This window comes from Dipodomys merriami, unplaced genomic scaffold (assembly GCF_024711535.1).
Source record: "Dipodomys merriami isolate MVZ:Mamm:240054 unplaced genomic scaffold, mDipMer1.0.p SCAF_12, whole genome shotgun sequence".
Lineage (NCBI taxonomy): Eukaryota > Metazoa > Chordata > Mammalia > Rodentia > Heteromyidae > Dipodomys > Dipodomys merriami.
In genome coordinates this window covers 21320123-21343323 of record NW_027202493.1, presented here as the reverse complement: position 1 = coordinate 21343323, position 23201 = coordinate 21320123, and the positions used below count along the sequence as shown (strand labels likewise).

At 37.1% G+C, this 23201-nt stretch overlaps 1 protein-coding gene across 3 annotated transcripts in view; it reads right to left on the bottom strand.

The window, feature by feature from the left end:
• Positions 1–23201, bottom strand: part of Fat1 (FAT atypical cadherin 1) — a 119351-nt gene that overhangs the window by 37745 nt on the left and 58405 nt on the right. For 2 of the 3 annotated variants that reach the window (XM_070016343.1, XM_070016344.1), the window contains exons 4-9: positions 12154–12215; positions 7996–8325; positions 7465–7675; positions 4412–4551; positions 1571–1846; positions 1229–1439 (exon numbers count right to left, since the gene is read on the bottom strand). In XM_070016343.1, the coding sequence (XP_069872444.1) occupies positions 1229–1439; positions 1571–1846; positions 4412–4551; positions 7465–7675; positions 7996–8325; positions 12154–12215 (1230 nt within the window). Of the gene's footprint in view, positions 1–1228; positions 1440–1570; positions 1847–4411; positions 4552–5678; positions 5748–7464; positions 7676–7995; positions 8326–12153; positions 12216–23201 lie in introns of all 3 variants that reach the window. The other variant, XM_070016342.1, reaches the window with a different exon arrangement.

Genomic DNA, 23201 nt, shown 5'->3' with positions numbered 1-23201 from the left:
CATACATATATATACATATATATATATACATATATATATATGTAGAGCTCTAGATTTATAGAAAAAAAGACCAAATAAAATGGAAGATTTCAATTCTCTAAAATCATTACAAAGACAGAAGAGTGAAAGACTACTTCTTGTACTAACAATGTGTTGAAGAAAGCAGAAAATTAAACTTCTCAATATTTCACCACTTACTTATGATACCTACATTAATAAGGAAATCCTGACACAATGCCACCTCTGACTGCATAAATGTGCTCCACACCAGAGGTCTTTTCTTTCAAAACACATACGCAAAGTGTACCATTCTACCTCAAACATGAATGCCACTTGTGTGTCAGGCACATAAAATGACCTTCATTACTCTGTATGGTACGAATGAGTGTGTGAACAGCAACATAGCACAGAAGAGAGTTAGAGTGGGGGGACCTGCTCTGTGCTGCAACTGCTTCTTAGTAATCCTCCTTATCAAAAACAGGACTCTGCATCTTCTGCCAATCACATGCACAAACGCCCAGACCCACAGGCACAGTTGGTCTTCCTGATTCTTTCTGCCTCCAGGCCAACTGTAGTAGGGTTCTTCAGCCTCTTGAACATTTCTCTGACCTTACAATCATTCAACTTCACCTGACAGGATATGGGTGTAAAGGTGTAGGGTAAAGAAAGCTAAACTTAGGATGGAGTAGGAGAGACAGGACACTCACTTTTCCAGAATTGACTCAAAAAGAATTGGACAGGTCAGCACTATCATGGAATTTCCTGCTCTGCCCAAGAGAAAATTGCTCTCTGAATAAAAATATAATGTTAAATTACTAGACCATCATTTTCTTAAGTGTGTTTCACAGTTAACCAATATTCTGGAAGAAATAACTTTGTGGTTACAATAACTTTAGCAATACTGAATTGGCTACATAGATATTTTCTTTTCCACTGGGCTTATAAGTCTTAAGTTATTTTAATATTGTGAAGCCCCAAGAACGCCTGAGATCCAAACCTACTAGAATTTTTATCGCTGTTCTCTGCTGAGTTAAAAAAAGAAAAATAAATAAGTAAAATCCTCTTTTTCTTCGGCATGTAAAACAGCAGCTAAAGATCAAGTTAGCCATGTTTGCAGTGATACAAAATTTTTGTAGTGATACTCCAATACTTACAACTGATTTTAGAAAAGAAAAAAAAAATTCTAACAAATACAAAAGTTAAAAACCCTTGAGTGCTCCAAAATTACCTGATTCGATTGAGTACAATACTTCAGCATTTTTCCCTTTGTCTTTGTCCAGAGCTGTAACCTGCAACACAACTGAGCCGACAGCAGCTGACTCATAAACCCTTCCTTCGTAAGAGGAACTGGTGAACCACGGGGCATGGTCATTTGTGTCACTGACGTTAACGATGATCCTTGCAAAGTTGCGTTTTACAGGCACATCTTGATCCCGTACCTAGAAGAATCAACATAAGATCAATCAGGTTGAGGTTTTTTTCATGGATTAAAAAGCACTATCGCCCTCAAACACAGGAAACTACTCTTCAGGAGCCAAAAGGGGGTGAGAAGGACAAGCAGATGTCATACCATGACTGTAAGAATATGCTGGTGAATGGCTTCATGATCAAGTTTTTCAGATGTGTACAGGGAGCCGGTTGCAGGGTCCAGGCGGAATTTTTTGAGACTCAGTGGGTCTATACTACTCTGCAGAGTGTAGATTAGCTTGTTTTTCTCATCTTTATCCATAGCGCTGATTTGCAGTATTTCTGTTTCTGGCACTGTATCTTCAGGAATAACAACTTCATATTTTGATGTAGAAAACTGAGGGCGATGGTCATTTGTATCTATCACTTTGATGAATACCTACAGTAAGTGACGAAAAAAGGGTCACAAAATAATCAAATGACTAATTATGATACTTTAATATTAAAAGAGTCAATAGTAAAACCACATACACATTGGAAAAAAGCTGGTATTTTAGCAAAATTAGAAAATAAAAATGAGAAATAGAAGTAAAAAGATCTAGACTCAAAAAAAGTTAAAAAACTTCTCACTTGTATTTACTTAAAATATTTGAGTGAGGTAATAAAATGCTATTCACACTTAAAACTTTCTTCCTAAAATACAGACTTAATTTCTCTTCAGCGAGACCTCTGTAGGTAACAAGAGAAAATGGAGACTTTACTTTGCCAGGAATTGTAGACAACATGTTCCCTACGTTACATTTGAATATGTAACTATTTATCGACTGAGACAAATAGGAGAGAGCTGCAGAGCAAGAGATGCAAACTGAAAGAATGTGCAATGTTGTTCCAATCAAGAAAAAACTGACTTAGGTTGCTAAGTTACCTGGAGACACAAAGAAGGTAAGGCAATGAATGTGAGTGGAAGCAATGCCAGGCAGCACCTTAGAAGAGAGCAGTAACATGGAGAGCGCACAGGGGCTGCACCTGCAGAGCACCTACATTTACACTGCCTTGCCTTACTCCAGCTGTATGGAGGATGCTCCCTGTGTAACCCACAATGTCTCCTAAGCATTCTCACATATGCCATCTGCTGCCACTAACCTGCCTACACAAAACCTGCTCTGCTGGCCCTTGAGTTTCACTCAGAAAGCCAAGTCTACCTTGCTATGCTCTGGTGCTTTATCAGCACAGATCTGGATTTCTGTGTTCCTTTCCCTGTGAAATCTGTGGCTCTGCTCTCTCCCAAATAGTTATTTCTTTCTTGTCAGTCCCAGACTGGAAATCCAAACCTAAATACTAATTGTTCCCTTTGCCCTATGCTATTACAGGTCAACTTGAGCTCTTTTATATTCTAATTTCCCTGACCAAAGTTCATTCATGAGGATATAATCAAGATTCTGAAAATGAACTCAAAGTATCAAATTACAATGAAGCACTAAAATTTAAGAGAAAATGAATCAAGAATATATTTCCGAGATTTTTTAAAGAATTTGTTAATGTATATCATTCATTCATTCTCAACTGGGCTCACTGGAGGGTAGTGAGTTTTTTTTTCCTTTTTATTGTTATCTTTAAGTAGTTGTACAAAGGAGTTGCCATTTAACACAGCAGTTTATGAATACAATATATCTTAATCAGTGACACCCTATCATTAGTCTCACCCATCCCTCCCCTACCTACCTTTCTCTTGATCTTCTCTATTTTGTATGCTAAATTGGATTCTTCATTCTAGCTAAAAGTATAATTTGGGGAGAAGAGATGCATTGCTAAGAATTCATTTGTACAACAGATGCTAGAGGTACAGGTGGGACTGTTAGAAATGAGCATGCCTGATCGAGGGCCACTTCCAAAAAGCCTAGGCATCTGTTCAGCCAATTCTGTAAGCTGTACACTGAGCTTTCTCGAAGAGCTTCCCTGCCATATCAATCTCTGCAGCATCTTCATGTTTTATTCCTGCCTACAGTTTCTGAAGTTCAGTTTGGGGGGCTTATGACTCTGCTCGTAACTACAATTAGAACAATAATCAATAAAATGGAAATTTCAGAACTGACAAAAACTCATACCAAAAAAAATTTGCAAAGTGAATCCACAAAAGCATCACATAGTATACATAGTATACACAATTCTATGTCCATTACTAATCATAAGTTTTTACAGAAAGGAATAAAATATTTTCACAACTGAGCTTAGACTATTTGTTTATTTGTTCACTGGAAATACACCACATACAATATTTTTATAATTCAATGCAACTAAATGATTTTATCAGGTGACTAGCTCAGAAAGATTTAAAGGGACAAAACTTTAAAAAAAATGATTGAAAACTAGAACTTAGGAGCACTTCATCCTCTAATCTTAACTTCTTCCCTTTTTAAGGACAGAGAAATCACACACAAGGCTTCTGTTTCTATCCCATTGTAATACAAGCTCATAGAAGGCATGATTTTTCCGTTACTGTCCACACTACTTGGCTTCCTACCTAATACCTGGCATAGAACAAATGTTCAACAAGCCATTTGTTAAATGAATAAATGAACTACTCTCTGCCTCCTCCTGAAGGTACACAATGATTATTCATCCAGTAATGTTCCTTTTGTACAGCTCCATCAAAACATACTATCAACTGAAGAGAATTAACAGGAAAAGAGAATTTAATTTACAGGATTTAAACAAGTTTCAAAACCTAGCAATCTCACGATTTTCATCATGAGATAGGAACAAATAAAGATGGTAGGGGTGTTAAATTTCTGTAACTATTTAATCACATACAAACCAAGTAGAGATTTGTAGTTAATTTTCTCACTCTAAATAATGAGCTTGGATATAAACTACATGAACATAACTTCTGATTTTAGGGCCTAAAAGGGCACAATCAGCTGTCTGTGCCACCATGAATCCTAAAGGCAGGATGGGCTCCATCCTTTTTGGCCATACATACCAGCAATATCTGTAGCTCACTCACCTGAGTAAGGATTGTGTTTGTTCCGTCTGTCGCCTCAACTGTGAGGTTATAGTTTGACTTCTGTTCTGCATCAAGGGGTTTGGCAACAATGATGGTTCCAGTGCCCTTGTCCACGTCAAAATGACTGTCATAGTTGCCACCTAGTTTAAATGAGGACAACAGAAGAGCAAGTCACAGGATGAAAATCCCTCATTTACTTTGTAGCTTTCTGATACCTAACAGCAGTAAAAATTCACTTCTAATGTAACCATCAAAGGTAATCCCAAGAACCAGCATTTTGAAAGGAATACAATGCTTTAGGGCAATGCTGAACCCTAATTATCAAGGGAGCCAAGAATTGTGAGGAAGCCAGAAAGCAATTCTAAAGAGAGGGAGAACACTGCAAACATTGCCAAAAAAAGGATCTCAATTTACTTTTCAGACATTCTTAATATTAACTTAATTTATATGTCAGTTTAAAAGCATTAATGGTCATATAAAAGTTTAAAAGAAATCTTTATGAAACTTTGAGCCTATTACTTGACTAAAATAACTATTAAAAACAAATGCTTCCCCTTTGTACAACTACTTAATAATTATAAACAAATGCTAACTGAAAAAAACTAGTGATAGTTACTGCTAATTAGTTCTAGTTGTTATATACTATTTGAAAATGTTTTTCCATTATCAAACACAGAGCTATATAAAGCAAAGTTTTCTGTCCTAGAAACAGCATCCTGATGTATCCTCAATTACATTGCAAATCTAACTCTTCAAATCTCAACTTGAAATATTTATACGAATGAAATGAAATGGGAAAAAAATGAAGGCACAATTTTGGTTAGAATACCAAAAAGCAAAACAACACAGAGACACATGCAAAGTCTTGAATCAAACATAAAACTATGAATCTAGATATGTGTTAAGAGCTCTACATTGGAGAAAAAAAAAGGTAGCAGAAAGGGTTAATGGCAGAGGGACCAATCAGATAAAGGAGTATGGTAAAGGGTGATGGAAGGTAAATACAATCAAAACATATTACACAAGTATAAAAATGCCAAAATGAACCCTAGTAATTTATATAATAGTAATAATAATAGTAATAAATAACAAATGAAAAAGTAGTTAATGTATTTGTAACTGGAATGGGTGACCACATATATACTGTGAGAAGAAATAGCAATGAAAAACAATCACTGGAAATTAAAAAAAAAAGTTCAATGTAAAACTCAGTGCTTTTATTTTAGATCTCATAATCTGAAATAAATTATGAGATCTCAGCAGATACCTTCTGCTGTACAGTTCAGGTCACAAGTCATCTGAAAGATGTAAAACACTTCTCTAGCAAGTGTATCTCCTGGCACAGCCAAAGAGGAAAGCAAGCATGGAAAGCAAGCACAGAAGAAGAAGAAGAAGAGTCAGTCAAACCAGTTCCAAACACAACCAGATACGGAGTCAGGTACCACACAACAGCAAGCACTCTGACCATCTGGAAATGTGATCAAAGTTAAAGAAAAAGAATTACCTTAGTTATAATTAACCATGAAAATCACATTTTCCCTTAAAATAAACTTTAATCATTTCAGACCTGTTATCAACAATTATTTCATAGCGACCAAATATGGAGAAGACATCTCAACTGTGTAGTATGAGAAAGTATAAAGAAGGGGGACAGGGACAAAAACACCTGTCCTGCCCCCACCTGTGATCCCTCACCCTGAGTTCTATGAGCTTCATTTTCTTTTCTTTTTTTTTTTTTAGTCCGGTCTTGGGGACTGAACTCTGGGCCTGGGCGCTGTCCCTCAGCTCTTCAGCTCAAGGCTAGCCCTCTACCACTTGAGCCATAGCACCACTTTCGGCTTTTTTCTTTTTGCTTATGTGGTGCTGAGGAATCGAACCCAGGGCCTCAGGCATGCAAGGCAAGCGCTCTACCACTGAGCCACCTTCCCAGCCCCGAGCTTCATTTTCTTACAGAACATTTGCTCAGCTAAGCACTGGCACAAGGAAAAGAAAGATGACATTCCAATTAGAGGTGAACTGCAATCCATACATTTGATTCAGAGTATCCTACTAATTAAAATACTGTGAAGAAACACAACCAACAGAGTAGAGTGATAAACGCCTGTAATCTCAGCTACTCATAAGGCTGAAGCAAAAAACCCTGCAAGTTTGAGCCTAAAAAAATCTTAGTAAAACTGTCTCACAATGTAGGATGTAATACTAGCTATCAGGAGGCTGAGATCTGAAGATTCTGAAGCTAGCTGGGGCAGGAAAGTCTGTGAGACTCTTAGCTCTAAATTAATCAAAGAAAAAGCTGAAAGTGGTTCTGTGGCTCAAGTGGAAGACTGCTAGCTTTGAGTAAAAAGGAGCTCAGAGAAAGCCCCAAGCCCAGAGTTCAAGCCTCAGGACTGGCAAAAAAAAATTAGGATATAAGATGTCAAAGTCAAATTTGAAATTTTAAAATGTATATTGAATTGGCTATTACATTCTATGGGTGAGTTCACTAAATGACATAAAGGAAACATTTATGTAATGAACCATGTTTCCTACTGAAAATGAGGTAAATAAAAATAAAACCCTGAAGCTGACAGTCTAGTTTTTTTTGAGTTACACAAATCAAAATCTGTAAGTTTATCCTCTACTAATCATTGACATATACAGTCACATAAGGACAGTTAGACATTCCAATAAATTCACTAAAAATAATGTGCCATATGTTTATATACATATACATACACATATATATATATTAAAATTAGACTGGAACATTTAGGATTTTCTGAAACATCCTGACTGAGAAAAAACTTACCAAATGTTAAATATTAATTACTTTGTGTCTATAGAATACTTATTTTAAATAAGTTTAATATAAGTTATTGTATATTGTGAAGGTTTTTATAATCCAGGTATGACAATTTAAAGGAAATTCTCCGCCTCTAGATCTTACTCTCAATTTTAAATTCTGAATTTTAAATTCTCAGATGTGCACGAAAACGAGAAAAGCATATGCAATTCTTTTTCCTTCATGTCACTATACAAGGACAATGACTATATGATCTGTGAGCAATGCATACCAATGATGTCAAACCAAAGGGGTGTGCCAGGAGGCTCAACAGATATCACACCAATCATGTGAGCAACTGGATCACTTTCCATTACAGTGAAGGTAAAAACTGATTCCTCAAATGAAATTGGCTCGGGGGATGGTTTGGGTTTGGAGATCCATTCAATGTGGAGCCTGGTGGTTGATGACTTCTGAGGACGACCATTATCAACTGCCTTAATCTGTAAAAGAGGAGCAGAAGGGTAAAAGCAACAAATCAGAAGCTACATCCCAACAATAAAATGTAGGACTGACTCTGTTTTCAAGCAAGGCCGTTTCAAACACTGAATAACCCTGTCTGTGTATACCATGCATCCCATGATTGATTCAAGAAAGCTGGACAGAAAGCTAATGAAAAAACAAACCCCCACTTCTTAAACATAATAGAGCACTGCCTAATTGGGTCACGAACACCAAATCCATTTACTGAATAGATAATTGGAAGAGATATGAGACCAGGTTCACAAAGTGTGCAAGAAATTCAGATTTGATCTTCACTCACTGAAAGAATATCATATTCTCCAGCTGCAGAGAACTTTTTGGATGAAACCACTCCAGTTTTAGGTTCAATAAAAAATTTGCCATGCTCATTTCCATCCTCAATGCTGTAGGAGATTTCTGCATTGGGGCCTTCATCTTTATCTGTAGCTATCACTCGATACAGAGGCTCTCGTTTGGCATTTCTTTCTCGTTCTAGTTTGTCTCGCTCTGGAAGTCGGATTTTATAAAACTTCTGCAGGAATTGAGGTTTGTTGTCATTTTCATCGAGGATTTTCACAATTACTCTTGCAATGGTTGACTTGGGGGGTACACCATTGTCCGTCACAGTAACCTGTAGTTTAAAGGTAACAGATCAGCAATGTTTTAAAGATATAGAACACCTTCTTCCTAAAGACAAGCCAGCACTTGTATATGCTTCTTCAGTTCACGCTGAAGGATGGCCCATACCATCCATCTCTTCTTACTTCAGCAACCACCCTCTATGGACATAAGTTATCTTCCTGATATGCAAGGAGCTGAGCAGGAAAACACCTGGTAACTTCAGGCCTTCTTTACCATTCAGTATTCACTCCTTAACTATGGTCACTACAATGTGAACTTTGACAAAATGTGAAGCTACCAGTCATGGATAGGACCTATACATAAGGAACTGGCTTTAAATACTTAAAGATTCCTTTAAGAAAATAATATACCCAATATATGTAGGCAAATTCTACCTAAAGTTTACTGCATTTAAAAAAATCTCTCATTTTAGTTTCATCAACAATATGTCAAAGCAACATTTTAAACTATATGAAAAGATTTATTTGATTTCATTTGGCTGTTTACTTATACAGAAATTTCCATGTCTTAGAGTTCATGTCAATTAGCATCACTTTATATGGTTATATGTACATAGCTTTGAGCTATTGTGATCTTCTGCTACGACTATCCTAGACATATACTAATTATTACAAATGAGGGAAACCATGGAGCCTGTTTTTTGGGGTCTGGCTTACTTCACTTAATATGATTTTTTTCCAAGTCTTTTCATTTCCTTACAAAGGGATGATGCCATTATTTCTGATGGAAGCATAGCATTCCATTGTATATATAAACCACATTTTCTTGATCTATTTATCTATTGAGGGTCATCTGGGTTGGTTCCATATCTTAGGTATGGTATGTAATGCTGCTGCTAATTGTGCTGGTAGCTTTATTGTAGCTTTGCTTGTGAACATTTGGATAAATACCCAGGAGTGGAATGCTGGATCATAGAGATGTTTAGTCTTTTGAGGAATCTTCATACTGCTTTCTAGAGTGGTTAAACCAGCTTACCTTCCTACCAACAATGTACTAACATTCCCTTTTAGCCATATCCCCCCAAGCAGCTTGGTGGCAGAGGAACAAGCCCGAGGACCAATGCAATAGAACTGAAGACCCAGACATGATCCCAACAGACCTATGGCCACCCAATCTTTGATTACAGAGCCAAAATTAACAGAGGGAAGAAAGACAGCCTCTTATACAAATGGTGCTGGCAGAATTGGCTATACACATGTAGGAAATGGAAGTTAGATTCCCATATATTACCCTGCACCAGAATCATCTCCAAACAGATCAAAGACCTTGAGGTAAGAGCAGAGACCCTGATATTGCAGGAAGGGATAGCGGATAAGGTAGGACTCCTTGGCACAGGTCAAAACTTCCTAAATAAAGCTTGAGATATACACCAAATCAAAGAAAGGCTGGATAAAGGCACTGCATTAAACTACAGAGCTTCTGCATGGCAAAGGACATAGCTAGCAAGATAAACAGAAAACCCACAGATTAGGAGAAGATCTTCACCAGCTATAGAGGCCTCATATCAAAAATATACCTAGGGCTCAAAAAATTAAACCCCTCAACAACAAATCCCCAAAGAAGTAATCACTCCGTTAATAAGTGGGCTAAAGAATTAAAAAGAGACTTCTCCGGAGAAGAAGTAAAAATGGCCAATAGACACGTGAAGAAATGTTCAACATCGCTGGCCACAAAAGAAATGCAAATCAAATCCACACTGAGATTCCACTTCACCCCAGTTAGAATAGTCATTATCAAGAACACAAATAGAACTATTTTCTTTTTGAAACTTGGCAATGGTAAATTTTGTTTCAAAGAATGAATATATCTTTAGGGGACTTGTCAAGAATAAGCAAACCATAGTTATTTTACCATGCCTAAAATACAGTTTATTTTCATGAATTTTTCAGGACAAAATATTAAAATAAAACTATTAATATTAAATATTTTTTAAAAACTGAGAGGTTAAATTAAACTTCTCAAACATTTCCTTTTGTTCAGGTCTATCGTCTTCATAAAAAGAAAAATGAAAGAGAAATACAACCAAGTACTCTGTTTTTCTATCACCAAGTTGTTCTAAGTTTTCTGTTTTGTTTTGAGACAGGATCTCACTATGAAAGCCCATGCTGGACCTGAACTCATGATCTTCCTGCCTAAACTTCCCAAATGCTAGGATTATGGGTATGAATCACACTGAAGTGAACCACCATGTTCTTAAATTTAGACTCAATAACCAGTAACTTTCAAACGGTGATGGAAAAAACTTCTCTCTTTTTTCAGACAGATAAACCAGGCCAGCATTAACCCTCAAATATATGACTACAAATGAACAATACAGAGATCTATAAACAAATCACTACAATACCTTATTTCCCAATAAGGTCTTACTATTATCTTCAAGGAAATGTGTTCTATCTTGCCTCTGACTTTCACTAAGAAAAAAGGGCTTGAGAATGAGGTCCAAAATCAATGTAAAGCTTTCAGTTCAAGCCAGGCCGAGGACACAGGAGTGTGGTACAACTGCTTTTAACCTGTTTTTTTCCCCAATATTTTACCATCTGTTTATTTTCTTCCATAACCACATTTGCCCTTCATAAATTCCTGTAGACACCGAATGAAAATCCAAAATACTGCTCTATAATAAAGAAAATGAACTCAATGGAACAACAGAACCTGTTCAAAACTCTGATGTAATTAATATACGTTAAAATTCCTAATGGAAAAGCATTGTGGCTGTGAAACCACCTTTTCCGAAGAGGAAACTCATGCACATACACATGCCTCCATGGCTTCATACCTCTATGTGCACACATAATGAACTAAGCCTTTTGCTGACAAAGTTAGAAATGTTTAGCAAAGAATGTCTACTAAGAAGACAGTATTATCAATAATAGTCATACAAAGAAAGGGAATGAGAAAACTCATTATTTAGAATTTGGGGTTACCTATGCTGTAGAATAGATGGGAAAGAAAAGTATGTGACTTTTCTAGGTCCAGCTCTAATACATCACAAAGAAATGTGGACGTAGGTGGCAGGTTTGGTCTGTTCTGTTCCTTCTCATGAGTGTCCTTTTCTTTACATCTCCATAGTATACAGACAATAGCATCGAGCTCTCTCCGTATTATATTCCACCTTCCTCCTGCAACTATTCCTAATCCTCACAAACTATTTATTGCGAGCTAGAAACAGGCTGCCCGGTAGATGAGAAAGCATTATAAATGAACCAGAGTGAAAAGCCTTGACCGAAGAGAATATTTTAGAAGACACATTTGACTTCACTCTACATTTACTTCAGAAGATTTTAGAAATAATCTTAAAACCACAAAAAAAATCAGTTTTTTAAAATGCATAAGTAATGCGATGATGTAAGCGTAAAAATAAGAATTCTAGAAACTAGATACAGTTCAATAGCTTAGACTAGATGCATATCACCTCAGATATCTCAAAAATATAACACCAAGGAAAAAGGAAGCTGTAGAAAGTATAAGGAAAAATAGCACTACTGTAAATGACAATGAAATGCAAATGATAGAGTTGCAGGCATTTGTGTGTGTGTGTGTGTGTGTGTGTGTGTGTGTGTGTGTGTGTGTCACATGGTGTATAAAACACAAAGTTAGAATTGAATTTATATCAGCTGTGTATTCTGGGGATGGACTGAATAGACAAAGGGGACATGGGCTATATTTATGACGATTTAATTTTCTTTTTATTAATGACCAGAAGCTAGTAAAACATCAACAATAATATATTCTGGTTAATAGAAACAAGATTACATTTTCCTAAGACATTTATTGCTGTAAGCATTGTTTAAATTATTAAAAGTAAAGAAATACATACTTCTAATATGTGTTCATCTTGCTGCTCTCGGTCTAGTTTCCTTGATGTAGTTGTGATGAGACCTGCAACAGAGCAAAGGCTTATCAATCCTTCCAGAAGAAGGTCAATTATTAAAAAACAGTGCAATTGAAACCATACTGTATTAAAACTTCTTCATCTGTATCTCCTTTAGCTGGCTCCAAGGATAACAGGATGGCTGGAAATAAATTCTATTGCTGCACTGAAGAGAAACATTAAAAACATCTCTTATTACCTTTGAACCATCTACTCTTCAAAATGAAGAACTGTAACAAAACAATAATGTGATTCACCAGGTAATGCTACACCGTCAATAGTCATTTAATGTTCAATGAAAGAGAAAAGACAAATGAGTCTCAAAGAAAATCTGTACCAAATTTAGCATATACCAAATTAGACATACTTTTCCCTAAGTTTTTGGCTCAAAATGATTCCAAATATTTCTCTAAATTTGTAAACAAAGCCCCACAGTGAATGAAGCAGTAATCATATCAGCAGGAATAATGAAAGTCTACATTATATTTAGATACTGGGCTTTTCCCAAACCACATTTACAGATGAAAGGGGACAGAGGTTTGTGGGAAATGCTTCCCTCTGGCATAAAAATTTCACATACTGCAGCATTAGCTTCGTTTTCAGCAGTCAAAACCTTTTGGAGTTCATCTTCCCCTCCCATTTCAGTACATCTTTTCTATATTGCAAAGCTCATGAAGACATTTTTCAGTTAGCTGAACTGCCCCCAATGTGTGAAATTTGTGTCTTAAAATGGCATCATATTAACATGATAGCAATTCAAGAATTAAAATAACCTTCAAATAATACAAAGGTGCTAACTCAAAAAAAAAGTAATTATGTATTTAGAGGCAAGATGTCTAATCCTGTGGTGGGTGGTCCAAGTGTTGGGGGTGTCTAGCAGGCCTGGAGTGTGGAGAAGCAGTCAAAGCTCAGAGTACAGATCCATTTGGATTATACTATGAGCAGAGGAGAGAGCATAAAAACTAAGGAGGGCGGTTTGCTACATATGACCAATGAACGGGTGGTAAGGAATCAGAACCTGAGAAGCAGTACCCCAGAAAAGAAATCCCAGTTGTTCTAGAAACCAAATTTAAAAGGGAAGTCCCTCCTCCACATATTTCAGAGAGCTTTGGAAGAGGAGATCATTATGAATGTCAAGATAGCAAAGAATAGTGTCAAGTGTGATGTCACATGCTTATAATCCTGGTATTTAGAAGGTTCAGGCAGGAGGATCCAGAGTTCAAAGATAGCCTGTGCTATACAGTAAGGCAGTCTCAAAAATCAAAAGAAACAATAACAGCTGGAAAAGAAAGAAAGGAAGGAAGGAAGGAAGGAAGGAAGGAAGGAAGGAAGGAAGGAAGGAAGGAAGGAAGGAAGGAAGGAAGGAAGGAAGGAAGGAAAGAAAGAAGGAAGGAAGGAGGGAGGGAAGGAAGGAGGAAAGGAGGGAGGGATAGAGGGAGGGAGGGAGGGAGGAAGGGAGGGAAGGAGGGAGGGAAGGAAGGAAGGAAGGAAGGAAGGAAGGAAGGAAGGAAGGAAGGAAGGAAGGAAGGAAGGAAGGAGAGTATATATAGTAAGTGCCTACAAACAAGAGAAGATAAAGTTGTAGACTGGGTGTGTGGTAGCAGACATCTGTAGTCCTAGATTGGCAGGAGGTGAAGACAGGAGGGTCACAGTCCAAGGACACCCTGGGCAAAATTAGTGTGTGTGGGGGGGAAAAAATCTTTGTAGGTTCACAACCTTCTCACTAAAAACAAATCATCACTAAAAACAAAGCATCCTGATGCTTTCCCCTAATGCCATGGGCCCCTCTGGGTGAGGATGTAAAATTTAGTGCTTCCTACAGAAATTCCATACAGAATGAACTCTGAACAATAAAACCATGAGGGCTGGGGATAGCGCTCGGTAGTAGAGTGCATTTGCGAGGCCCTCAGTTGCAGTCCCAGCACCCCATTAAATTGACTAATTGATTAATTTCTTAATGAAACAAGAAATCACTAGGAAGCCAGGAATGTTTTAAAGGTATGCTTTTACCTGACAGCAAGGAACCACACTGAAAGATTAACATCCTGGGAGTGCTATCTGAACATGCTGCTCTCTGTCCGGTAGGATTTATTCTGTTTATAGTCATTCTCGCCTCTGTGCTTCAACACTTCTCACTCCTGCTAATCCTTGCCCAGTCCCTGGACTACTTGACAAAGTACCTATTTCAATAATAAATCCAAAATATGACTTCCTTATGCTTACACGTTACAAGCACTGTAGTTATTAAATATACAATTAACAGTATGATCCATTTCTTCACTGTAAACATTTATGCATGTCTGCAATGTTTTGTAGGGTGTTATGCCCCCTAAATACTATGGATACATACTTCACAGAAACAGCTCAGAATTCAACGGCTCAGATCAAGCTAATGTTTTTCCTGCCGAGGTCACCACCAGTAAATCAAGTCATTAACAGATTTGGAATTAAGAGTGTTGTTCTCCAGAGGCCCAAATGAGTTTTTTCTCTCCTTCCTATCATACCAAACTGCCCAGTTCGCTGCATATGATTATTTCAACTCCATAAACTCAGAACTGTGACTTCCAAAAAGTTTTAAAAATAAAATGACAATAATTAGTCATGATTCATTTTAATAGATGAAAAAAAAGGTAAGTTAGAAAATAAAATAGAGGGCAAAGCAGAAAAATGCCTATGTAAGTGCTTTCTTTGGTAACATTGTGTTTTGTTTTCACTTTCTGCAAGCACCTTTAAATTAAAAATAGAAATGAAAGGACAAAAATTAGATATTTTTCTCCCCTTGGTCTAGAAAAGAAAAATGTTGTATTCTTTATCCCAATTCTATTAAAAATGTGTGTAGGCTGACAGAGCAGGTACAGTGTCTTCTTCTCAGTCACTAGCAGCTACAGATTGACCTCATAAATTTAGCTAAGACTAAGGGACCAAACTTTACTGCTGCTCGCGAACATAACTAGCAAAATTATTTGTGGCCTTTCAATGCAACTCTAGATATTTAGGGAATTTATTTAAGGCAGAATATCAGATTCACTATCATGGTTCAAATGGAAATTTTACTCTGATATGCTCTATAAATCACTGTCTCCAAACTTTTCAAAACTCAAGAGAGAAGCTAAGACACTGCCTCTGCCTCTGGAGGAAAAACAAAACTGCAGAGCCAGCTGTTTGCCTTGCTTGATAGGAAACTGACTTTGAACCATTATTCTATTGTTCTATGCAAGAATAAGCAGAGGAAGGGAAAGATGAACAACAGAAAGTCCACCCTGTATCCTTACAATGGGCAGAAAAGAACCTGTTCTGATATGAGGCCTGGGGCTGGTTGGACTAGAAACCATGCTGTGATGGATTTATAATCTGAGCACAGATGTGCTGCACCCCTTTTCTTTCTAGCTATATAAGCAGGAATGTTGGCTACTTTTTTGTGGTCAGTTTAGGACTCTTCTCTCCTATATCTTGACCTTTCAGTGTTGTAACCTTCGGCTCCCATTTTCTCAAATGGTATGATCTTTATTATGGGTACTGCAGGATGGGCTGTGTACACGTGAAGTGGCTGAAGTGTTCTGGAAAGTCACCAAGAGCTTAGAACTCTGATACCCAAACATAAACTGTTCACTAGGCCTATCTTTGAATATATTAGTTCTCATACTCTTTTGTCCTCCATAATAGAATAAAAACTACCTAAATACCCTTTCACAACCCTATTAAAGATAATTACAAACAAGAGCCAAGAGCCTAGGAAATACAAGTCTTAATTATTAAGTTGTTTCAACTAAGGAGGAGAGAAAAAAAGCTTTCTATCTAAATGAATTAAAATAATTTCTCTCTATTCTCAAATGAGTTTACTTAACAAGCAACATGCAGGGTACAATGAAATTAATCAAGAAAACTTTCCCAAAATAATTTACCTAGTGAAAAATACTTAATATGTGATCACCCCACATTTATCTACCCTTTCCATTCTAGCCATTTTGGGTCATAAGGTAGCAGATAGGGGTTGAAATAGAACCATGTATTCAAACATAAGGCTCCTGATTTTTTTTTAATATGCAAGCTATACTAATTGAAATAAGCTTGCTCAGTTAAATTATTATCTTCAAAAAGTACAGAGATTATCTAATTCATGGGAAAAAAGATGGCAACGGAATCAATATTGAAATTTTATTGAAGTACAAAAGTAAAACCAAGCACTGTAAGACACAGACATGGCAGACAGTAACTCTATAACTCTGTATAACGTGACTGTTTCCTTGAAATATTCCAGTCTCTACAGCTGCACCCAGTCAGTGCTAGTAAAATGAAATTGGCTTCACCACAAATCTGTCCTGCAAGTTAGAGAGTTCACAGCTGGCGGGCTGCGAAGTATAGAAGGTAGACAATATCCACAGGTAGACACAGAAGAATCAAAAAACTGAACCAAGCACAGCACTCATCTGTTCATCTTTTTAGGACTCTAAACAAGCAGGAAGAAAAGTCTTTCAAACATCCTGACTTATGAGATCTTCAACCTGTCAACTGGAAAAGGTATATTATGCTTGGTTCTGGGGAACACAATAAATGAAGAAGGGAAAATCTTTGGCCCTTAAAAACTTGAGCCAGGATGGGATCCTGGGGAATATCAGTAAGACCAGAAACAATGCTGAAAAGTCAGAGCAGATCTGTAAAGACTTACAAGGGAGGAAGATACCATTTCTCCCCACTGCACATTCTAAAAATACAGACTGCTTCAGAGGAAGGCCTGAATGAAAGGTTCAACTCTGCTTATGTTGTCTTTTGACACCCAGGCATCCATGTGCTTGCTCTGAGCTCAGAGGGTCTGTGTAGCCTGCCACTGCCCTTCCTTAGGTGCTGTTCCAAGGCCACATTTAACCACAGCCTGTGGAGAGCTCTTCTGGCAGCTGCAGCCATCTGAACAGCTATTGTTTGTCATTCTAGTACTGGTGCCCGCCGGATTAGGCTTGGAGCCAAGAGTGGAATTCTATTCATAGGTTGTCAAGGCTGGAAAATAGCTCAGAATTCATTTTGTTCAAACTTTCCGAGCTGCAGAGAAAGTGCTAATAAAATTAATCAAATGAACAGTCTAAAGTCACACACTGAATGGACAGGCAGGAGCTCCCATTCTGGTTAGTCAGAATTCTCTTCTGGTTTTAATTCTGCCTTCCTGGTTATGTTTTTCTGTTGAAAACTGATGGCATTAAAATATAAGATCAAAAGCCAAGCTCAATTTATAGGGAACTGGCTTTGGTATTCCTATAAATGCTATCTTTAGTAAGGAAAGAAAGACAGGGGAAAGGAACAGTCTATTATAAGGTCAGCATCACACTGATGTAAAAAATCACATAAACACACATAAATGCAAAAGCTTAAGTGCAGCTTTAGCAAATAATACTCAGCAACATATAAAAATGTCTTCTTGATGTAACTTATCCTAAGGATTCAAAGAAGACAGATTTTTAAGAAGAAAAGCATGTAATCAACATATACAGAAAAGACACAAAAAATCCAAATTCATTAGATTTTTATGTACATATATAAATATACACACATTATGTTTTTAAGTAGAGCTACTGATAAGTACACTTATTTTTTTTAAATGAATTCCCAATGCCAACAAGACTGGCCCTTCATTTCCGGCTTTTGTAGCTATCAAATGTCACCGGAAACTCTCGGAAGTTGTTTGCTGCTGAGGCTACTTCCTATTGCACTGTTCAGACTCTGATCCAGCCATAATAAAATGCCACTGACTTTGCTTCAAAAAAAAAGTAGCTGTAAAGTGATACAGGATAGTATTTTATGATTTTTGTAATACATTAGGGATTATTTCTTTAAGTAAACCATGTATCTACTAAACCTATATGGAAGCAAATCACAGTTCTTACATATTGAATAACCACACTGCATAAATCCAATATAAAACTGTTCAAATGAAAATACACTATGCTACATGTACATAAACAACTGAAAAAAATCACAGTCCATTGTATATACCACTGAACTCTACAGAGCTTAAAAATCATAAGAGTTCTATCCTATGTGCTCATTCATTTTCATATGCTGGCTTTCTTGCTATAATGACAGAGCTGAATATTTGTGACCAAGACAAGACAAGCTACAGAATGGGCCTTTCTAGAAAATGTTCAGTTAACTCCTGCAGTACATGGCTAATGATAGCATGTATTATTATCTAGTGTCATCTAGAAGCATTACATATTTTGGTTTGAGAGTACCATAAAAGTAACTTTAGCCTAAAACCAAGCATCATATAATCCAGCATTCCTTTAACAATAAGATATAGAAGAACTTGCTCCCAAGTCACACACTTACATGTCAAAGACAGCATATACCATGAAGCAGCATTTAGGAAATTCACAGCTGTCTGAGTCACATAAATACTTGTAAAATAGGGGCGGGGGGGGGGAATACACATGACAAACACAATAGACTGATGGTATTTGTAGTCTTTACTCTTCTCGTGGAGTTCTTATGAAGATTAAATAAGTGAATGTGGTTTGGAAGACACAAAGTGCAAAGCATACATGAGATGAACTTGGGGATGGCCCTCTGACTCTTGATAAAAGTTTGAAGTGAGGTCAGGAAATGGTAGAAGGGTAGAAGAAAAATGAACAAGACAGAAAGGTAGCAACAAAGGAAAACTCAGCTTTTTGATTGTCTCCTTCCAGCTCAACTCCCAAAGGAACACAAGGTTGTCTGATGGAAATCAGAGAAGAGAACAGCAAGACTTTGGAGAGCCTAACAATGTACCACTCCCATAATGATGAGATAAGAATATTAATCCAAAATAAGTAATTTTAATGGACAAGTGACAAAATCATTAAGCTGAAACAGCCTCAAAATAATTTTTGCCATTTAAAGTTTCCAGTGGACAGAATCAGATGCAGCTGCTGCTGCCAAAGAGATCACATGCCTTGAAGCATGCAGACACAACACACATTCAAAAATGATGCCCCGGCAGTTCCTAATACATTTAGCATAAGTCATAGAAATAAAATTATCTTGGAGAGTCTGTGTTCTCAAGCAGAAAGATGTACATCAATGAAAGAGAAGGGGGAAAAGTAATATATTTACTAGACGAGCAAAGCTATAAGTGCATCATTGAAACGGGTAGTAAAGGCAGGTGGATACCCATATACAGTCCTGTAATAAGGACTAAGTCCCATCAATAATATAGAAAAGAGATTTTCTGAATATAGCAGCTACTATTGTAATGGGAAAAAGCAAAGATGTTTAGCAGTGGGAACAGCATTCTACTACTTGTACAAAAACAAACAGGTTTAGATCTGGCTGCTTTGGCTAAGTTCTACAAGTGTGGAGCATGGAGGCTGAACTTGGGTGTCTGTGATCTGGCTCAGCGATGATATGAGCTAAGGACATGGGGGCTTAACAAAATAAGACAGGCAGTTTTCATTTTGACTCAGGGTTGGTTAGTTTGCTTGTGAAAGGCACACTTCTCCAGTCCGGTGCTCTCTCTCAGGCTGAATCACCCAGCAGTTGAAGTCTGGGTGCCAAGGCTTCCATACAAAAATTAATGTAGGAGAGAAAAAAGAAGAGGAAGGACAGTTCATATTCTAAGGAAGGAAACTAAAGGTCTAGAGAACCACACCAAAGAAAACCTCTTCTTAGGTATCTTTCCCTGCTTTTTGAGTTAAGTGTCCTGTGAACCCACTTCCGATTTAAAATATGTAGAAAATTGTGAGGCATGTTGTGATCCCTTGGCACATGAAGACATCACAAACAGGTGTCTACTTTCCAGTCTTGGTAAGCAGAGTATGCAGGTTACAAATAGGTGCTATGAAGAGCATGGAGCTTACAGAACTGAGGGTAGTGAGATATAATACATTAGCACAATTTTGGAGACACACACACACACACACACACAAAATGTATGCTAATTTATATTTCCACAAACTCCTGAAATATACTCAGGTTAATAAGCTTCTGCTTAAAATAAACCTAAAAATTAAAATTTTACTACTTAAAAGCAGTAGTTAAAGCTCTGTAGCTACTTCTGAGGATAAGATTTATACTCCACCATTGAACCATCCTAAAATAGACAGAATACATGGAATAAGAATTTTCAAGGACCCTGAAAGCTAAGAAGAAAGTTGACCCTGACAAGAAGCAAATGAAGGGATACTTATAATTGCAAATGTGAAACTCGTTACTTGTAGTGGTATTTTCTGGGTATAGGAAACAGTCAAAACTTATTAAACTGCAGCCTTTAACTATGTATTTATCATCTGCCAATTTCACTGCAGAAAAGTTATTTTTTTAAGTACACAAAGAGCATTCCTGGCTTTGCAACAAAACATTGGAAAATACCAAATATAGAAATGAGACTTTTAGAAAAGACTCGTCTGTTCTAAAGCATGCACCATGCCTCATAAGTAACCTTCAAAATTATCTGGCAATTATAAGCTGCATTATCACTCCTCAAAGTTCAGACTGATAAACTTAACTAAAAAGATGCTTTGCCAGGGTGGCATCAGTTTCCTGAGGTTACTTGTGGATAAGGAGACCTGTAAAACTCACACTAGTCCTTTTTGTTCAGTACTCCCTTTCTTTCATGTCCTTGACATATCACAAAGCCATGCTACTTGTTTGTTGTTTGGAGGAGCTAGAACTGTCCAGGCTCCCAACAATAACATCTATGTTCTCCTCTCTCTCTCTCTCTCTCTCTCTCTCTCTCTCTCTCTCTCTCTCTCTCTCTCTCTCTCTCTCTCTCTCTCTCCTCTCAAACAATAGCACAATTTATGTTTAAAGAAGCAAATTTACCTCAGTAATATTGGAGACAAGCAAGCAAAATGAAATGTTATAAAATTCTATGTTTTCAACAGAAGTGTAGGAATCAGAAAAGTGGGATAGGAACTTTGGCCTGCATATCCAAACAGAGAAGATCTAGTATCACCCTACCCACAATCATAATGAAACCTATCTTAAGATGTGGAAAGAAAGCTCCTGGCACTATAATTAAGCATAAACAATTTGACTATACAATTTTAAAATACCCAAAAGCTTCATTCAAACTTGTTACTTGTCCAAAATTCAAGAAATTATTGAATCCAGTTTTAGAAGTTGTTTTGCTTTCAAAAAACATTTTGTCATATATGAAAAAATGAAATAGGTACTGCAAACACAGGCATTGGTGACTCATGCCTGTAATCCTAGCTACTCAGGGGACTGGAGATCTGAGTATCGTAGTTCAAAGACAGCCCACTATAAAAAAAGTCTGTGAGTTTTTAATCTCCAAATAACCACCAAAAAGCTGGAAGTGAAGCTGTAACTCAAGTGGCAGAGACAAATTAACAACCTTGGGCCAAAAAAGCTAAGGGACATAGCCTAGACTCCAAGTTCAAGCCCAAGTACTGGCATACATAGAGAAAGAAGGTATTGAGGAGATATCTGCCTCTTTACTAAACTAACTTTGAATGAAGTCATCTGTATTTTATACAAAATGTTCTAAGGGTCAGCAAAGGCTCTTAAAAATAATAATTCTGGGGGCTAGGAAGGTGGCTCAGTGGTAGAGTTCTTGCCTTGCATACATGAGGCCCTGGGTTCGATTCCTCAGCACCACATAAGCAGAAAAAAAGCCAGAGGTGGCATTGTGTCTCAAGGGGTAGAGCACTAGCCTTGAGCTGAAAACCTGAGGGACAGTGCCCAGACCCAGAATTCAGACCCCACGACCAGCAAAATAATAATAATAATAATAATAATAATAATAATAATAATAATAATGGTATACATTCATATGCTGGAATAAAGGTGATCCTTTATGATAATATAATATACAATGTAATATATATTTATATTTAATAATAAAGGTGATCCTTTATTCCAACATTATGAGTGTAGACTCCCATACACCTACCTAACTTTATTTCTTGGTCTCTAATACTTACCATTCCTTCCAATTGTCCCCTAAAGTGGCAGATGTCCTCTATCTCCCCTCCATCAATCTGCTTTTATCAACTCTTCCAAGGAGCCTCATTTTTCTAATTATTCCCACACTGTCAGTATTTTCACACTTTCTCCAAAAGTGTCCATTTCACAGTCAGGGCCATACTACCTTGTACCTATTTCCTTTGCTCCTTCACATCAGACTACACACTGTCAAGCAAGCATCTGTCAGGATGCTGGATTCCCCATAGAAGATCAGTAAAAACCTGGTGTGCAAACACTTTAAGTGATGATTAATTTAGAATTTCTGGTCTGCTGTATACATGATAATCACTAAGATCCCAATTTTATCTTCACCACCAAGTAGGAGGTGGATCCATTTTATTCTATGAAATTTGTTTCTTCAAAGGAAATGCACAAAATGATCAATCTACTAAAATCTTGATTTTTGTGTATATATATATATATATATGCATGTAGATATCTAAATCTCTATCTATCTATCTATGACAAGCATAATAGATTCAAGAGAAAGAGATGTGGTACCTTTGCCAGAAACAAGTATAGGTAATTCACATACACAAGCTTTAGGAGGAATATAAAACTACCATCACTAATAACAAGGGATAAGGACTTAGAAGTCTGTTTTCTTGGAGATCCAGAGATCCAGAGGGAATGAATGCCACAACTCATTTGTCTTCATTTCTAACCCACTGATTTTCACTAATTATTAAATAACATGATTGGAAGTTTTCCAGGTGGTGGTGTGGGTCAGTAAATCACACGAACCTCGTTCTACCAGACTATCTTTCATCAGCTTCCACCATCTAACCCCCACATTACTAACCTACCTATTATAAGCTGTATTAAAGGTTTTGAGGAAGATGGACATTTATATGGGGACCTTGAGCATCAAGCTTAAATGTTCTGTTGTGTCAAGGGAATAGAATCACCTAGACACAGATCATGTGAGGCTGAATTCGCTAAAATACGGCTATGCTAACTATGCTAAAATATGGTTCTCTTTGACCTGTAGAAACTAGATGTCTGTGGAATATTCTTACTAAACATAGTTAGAATACACT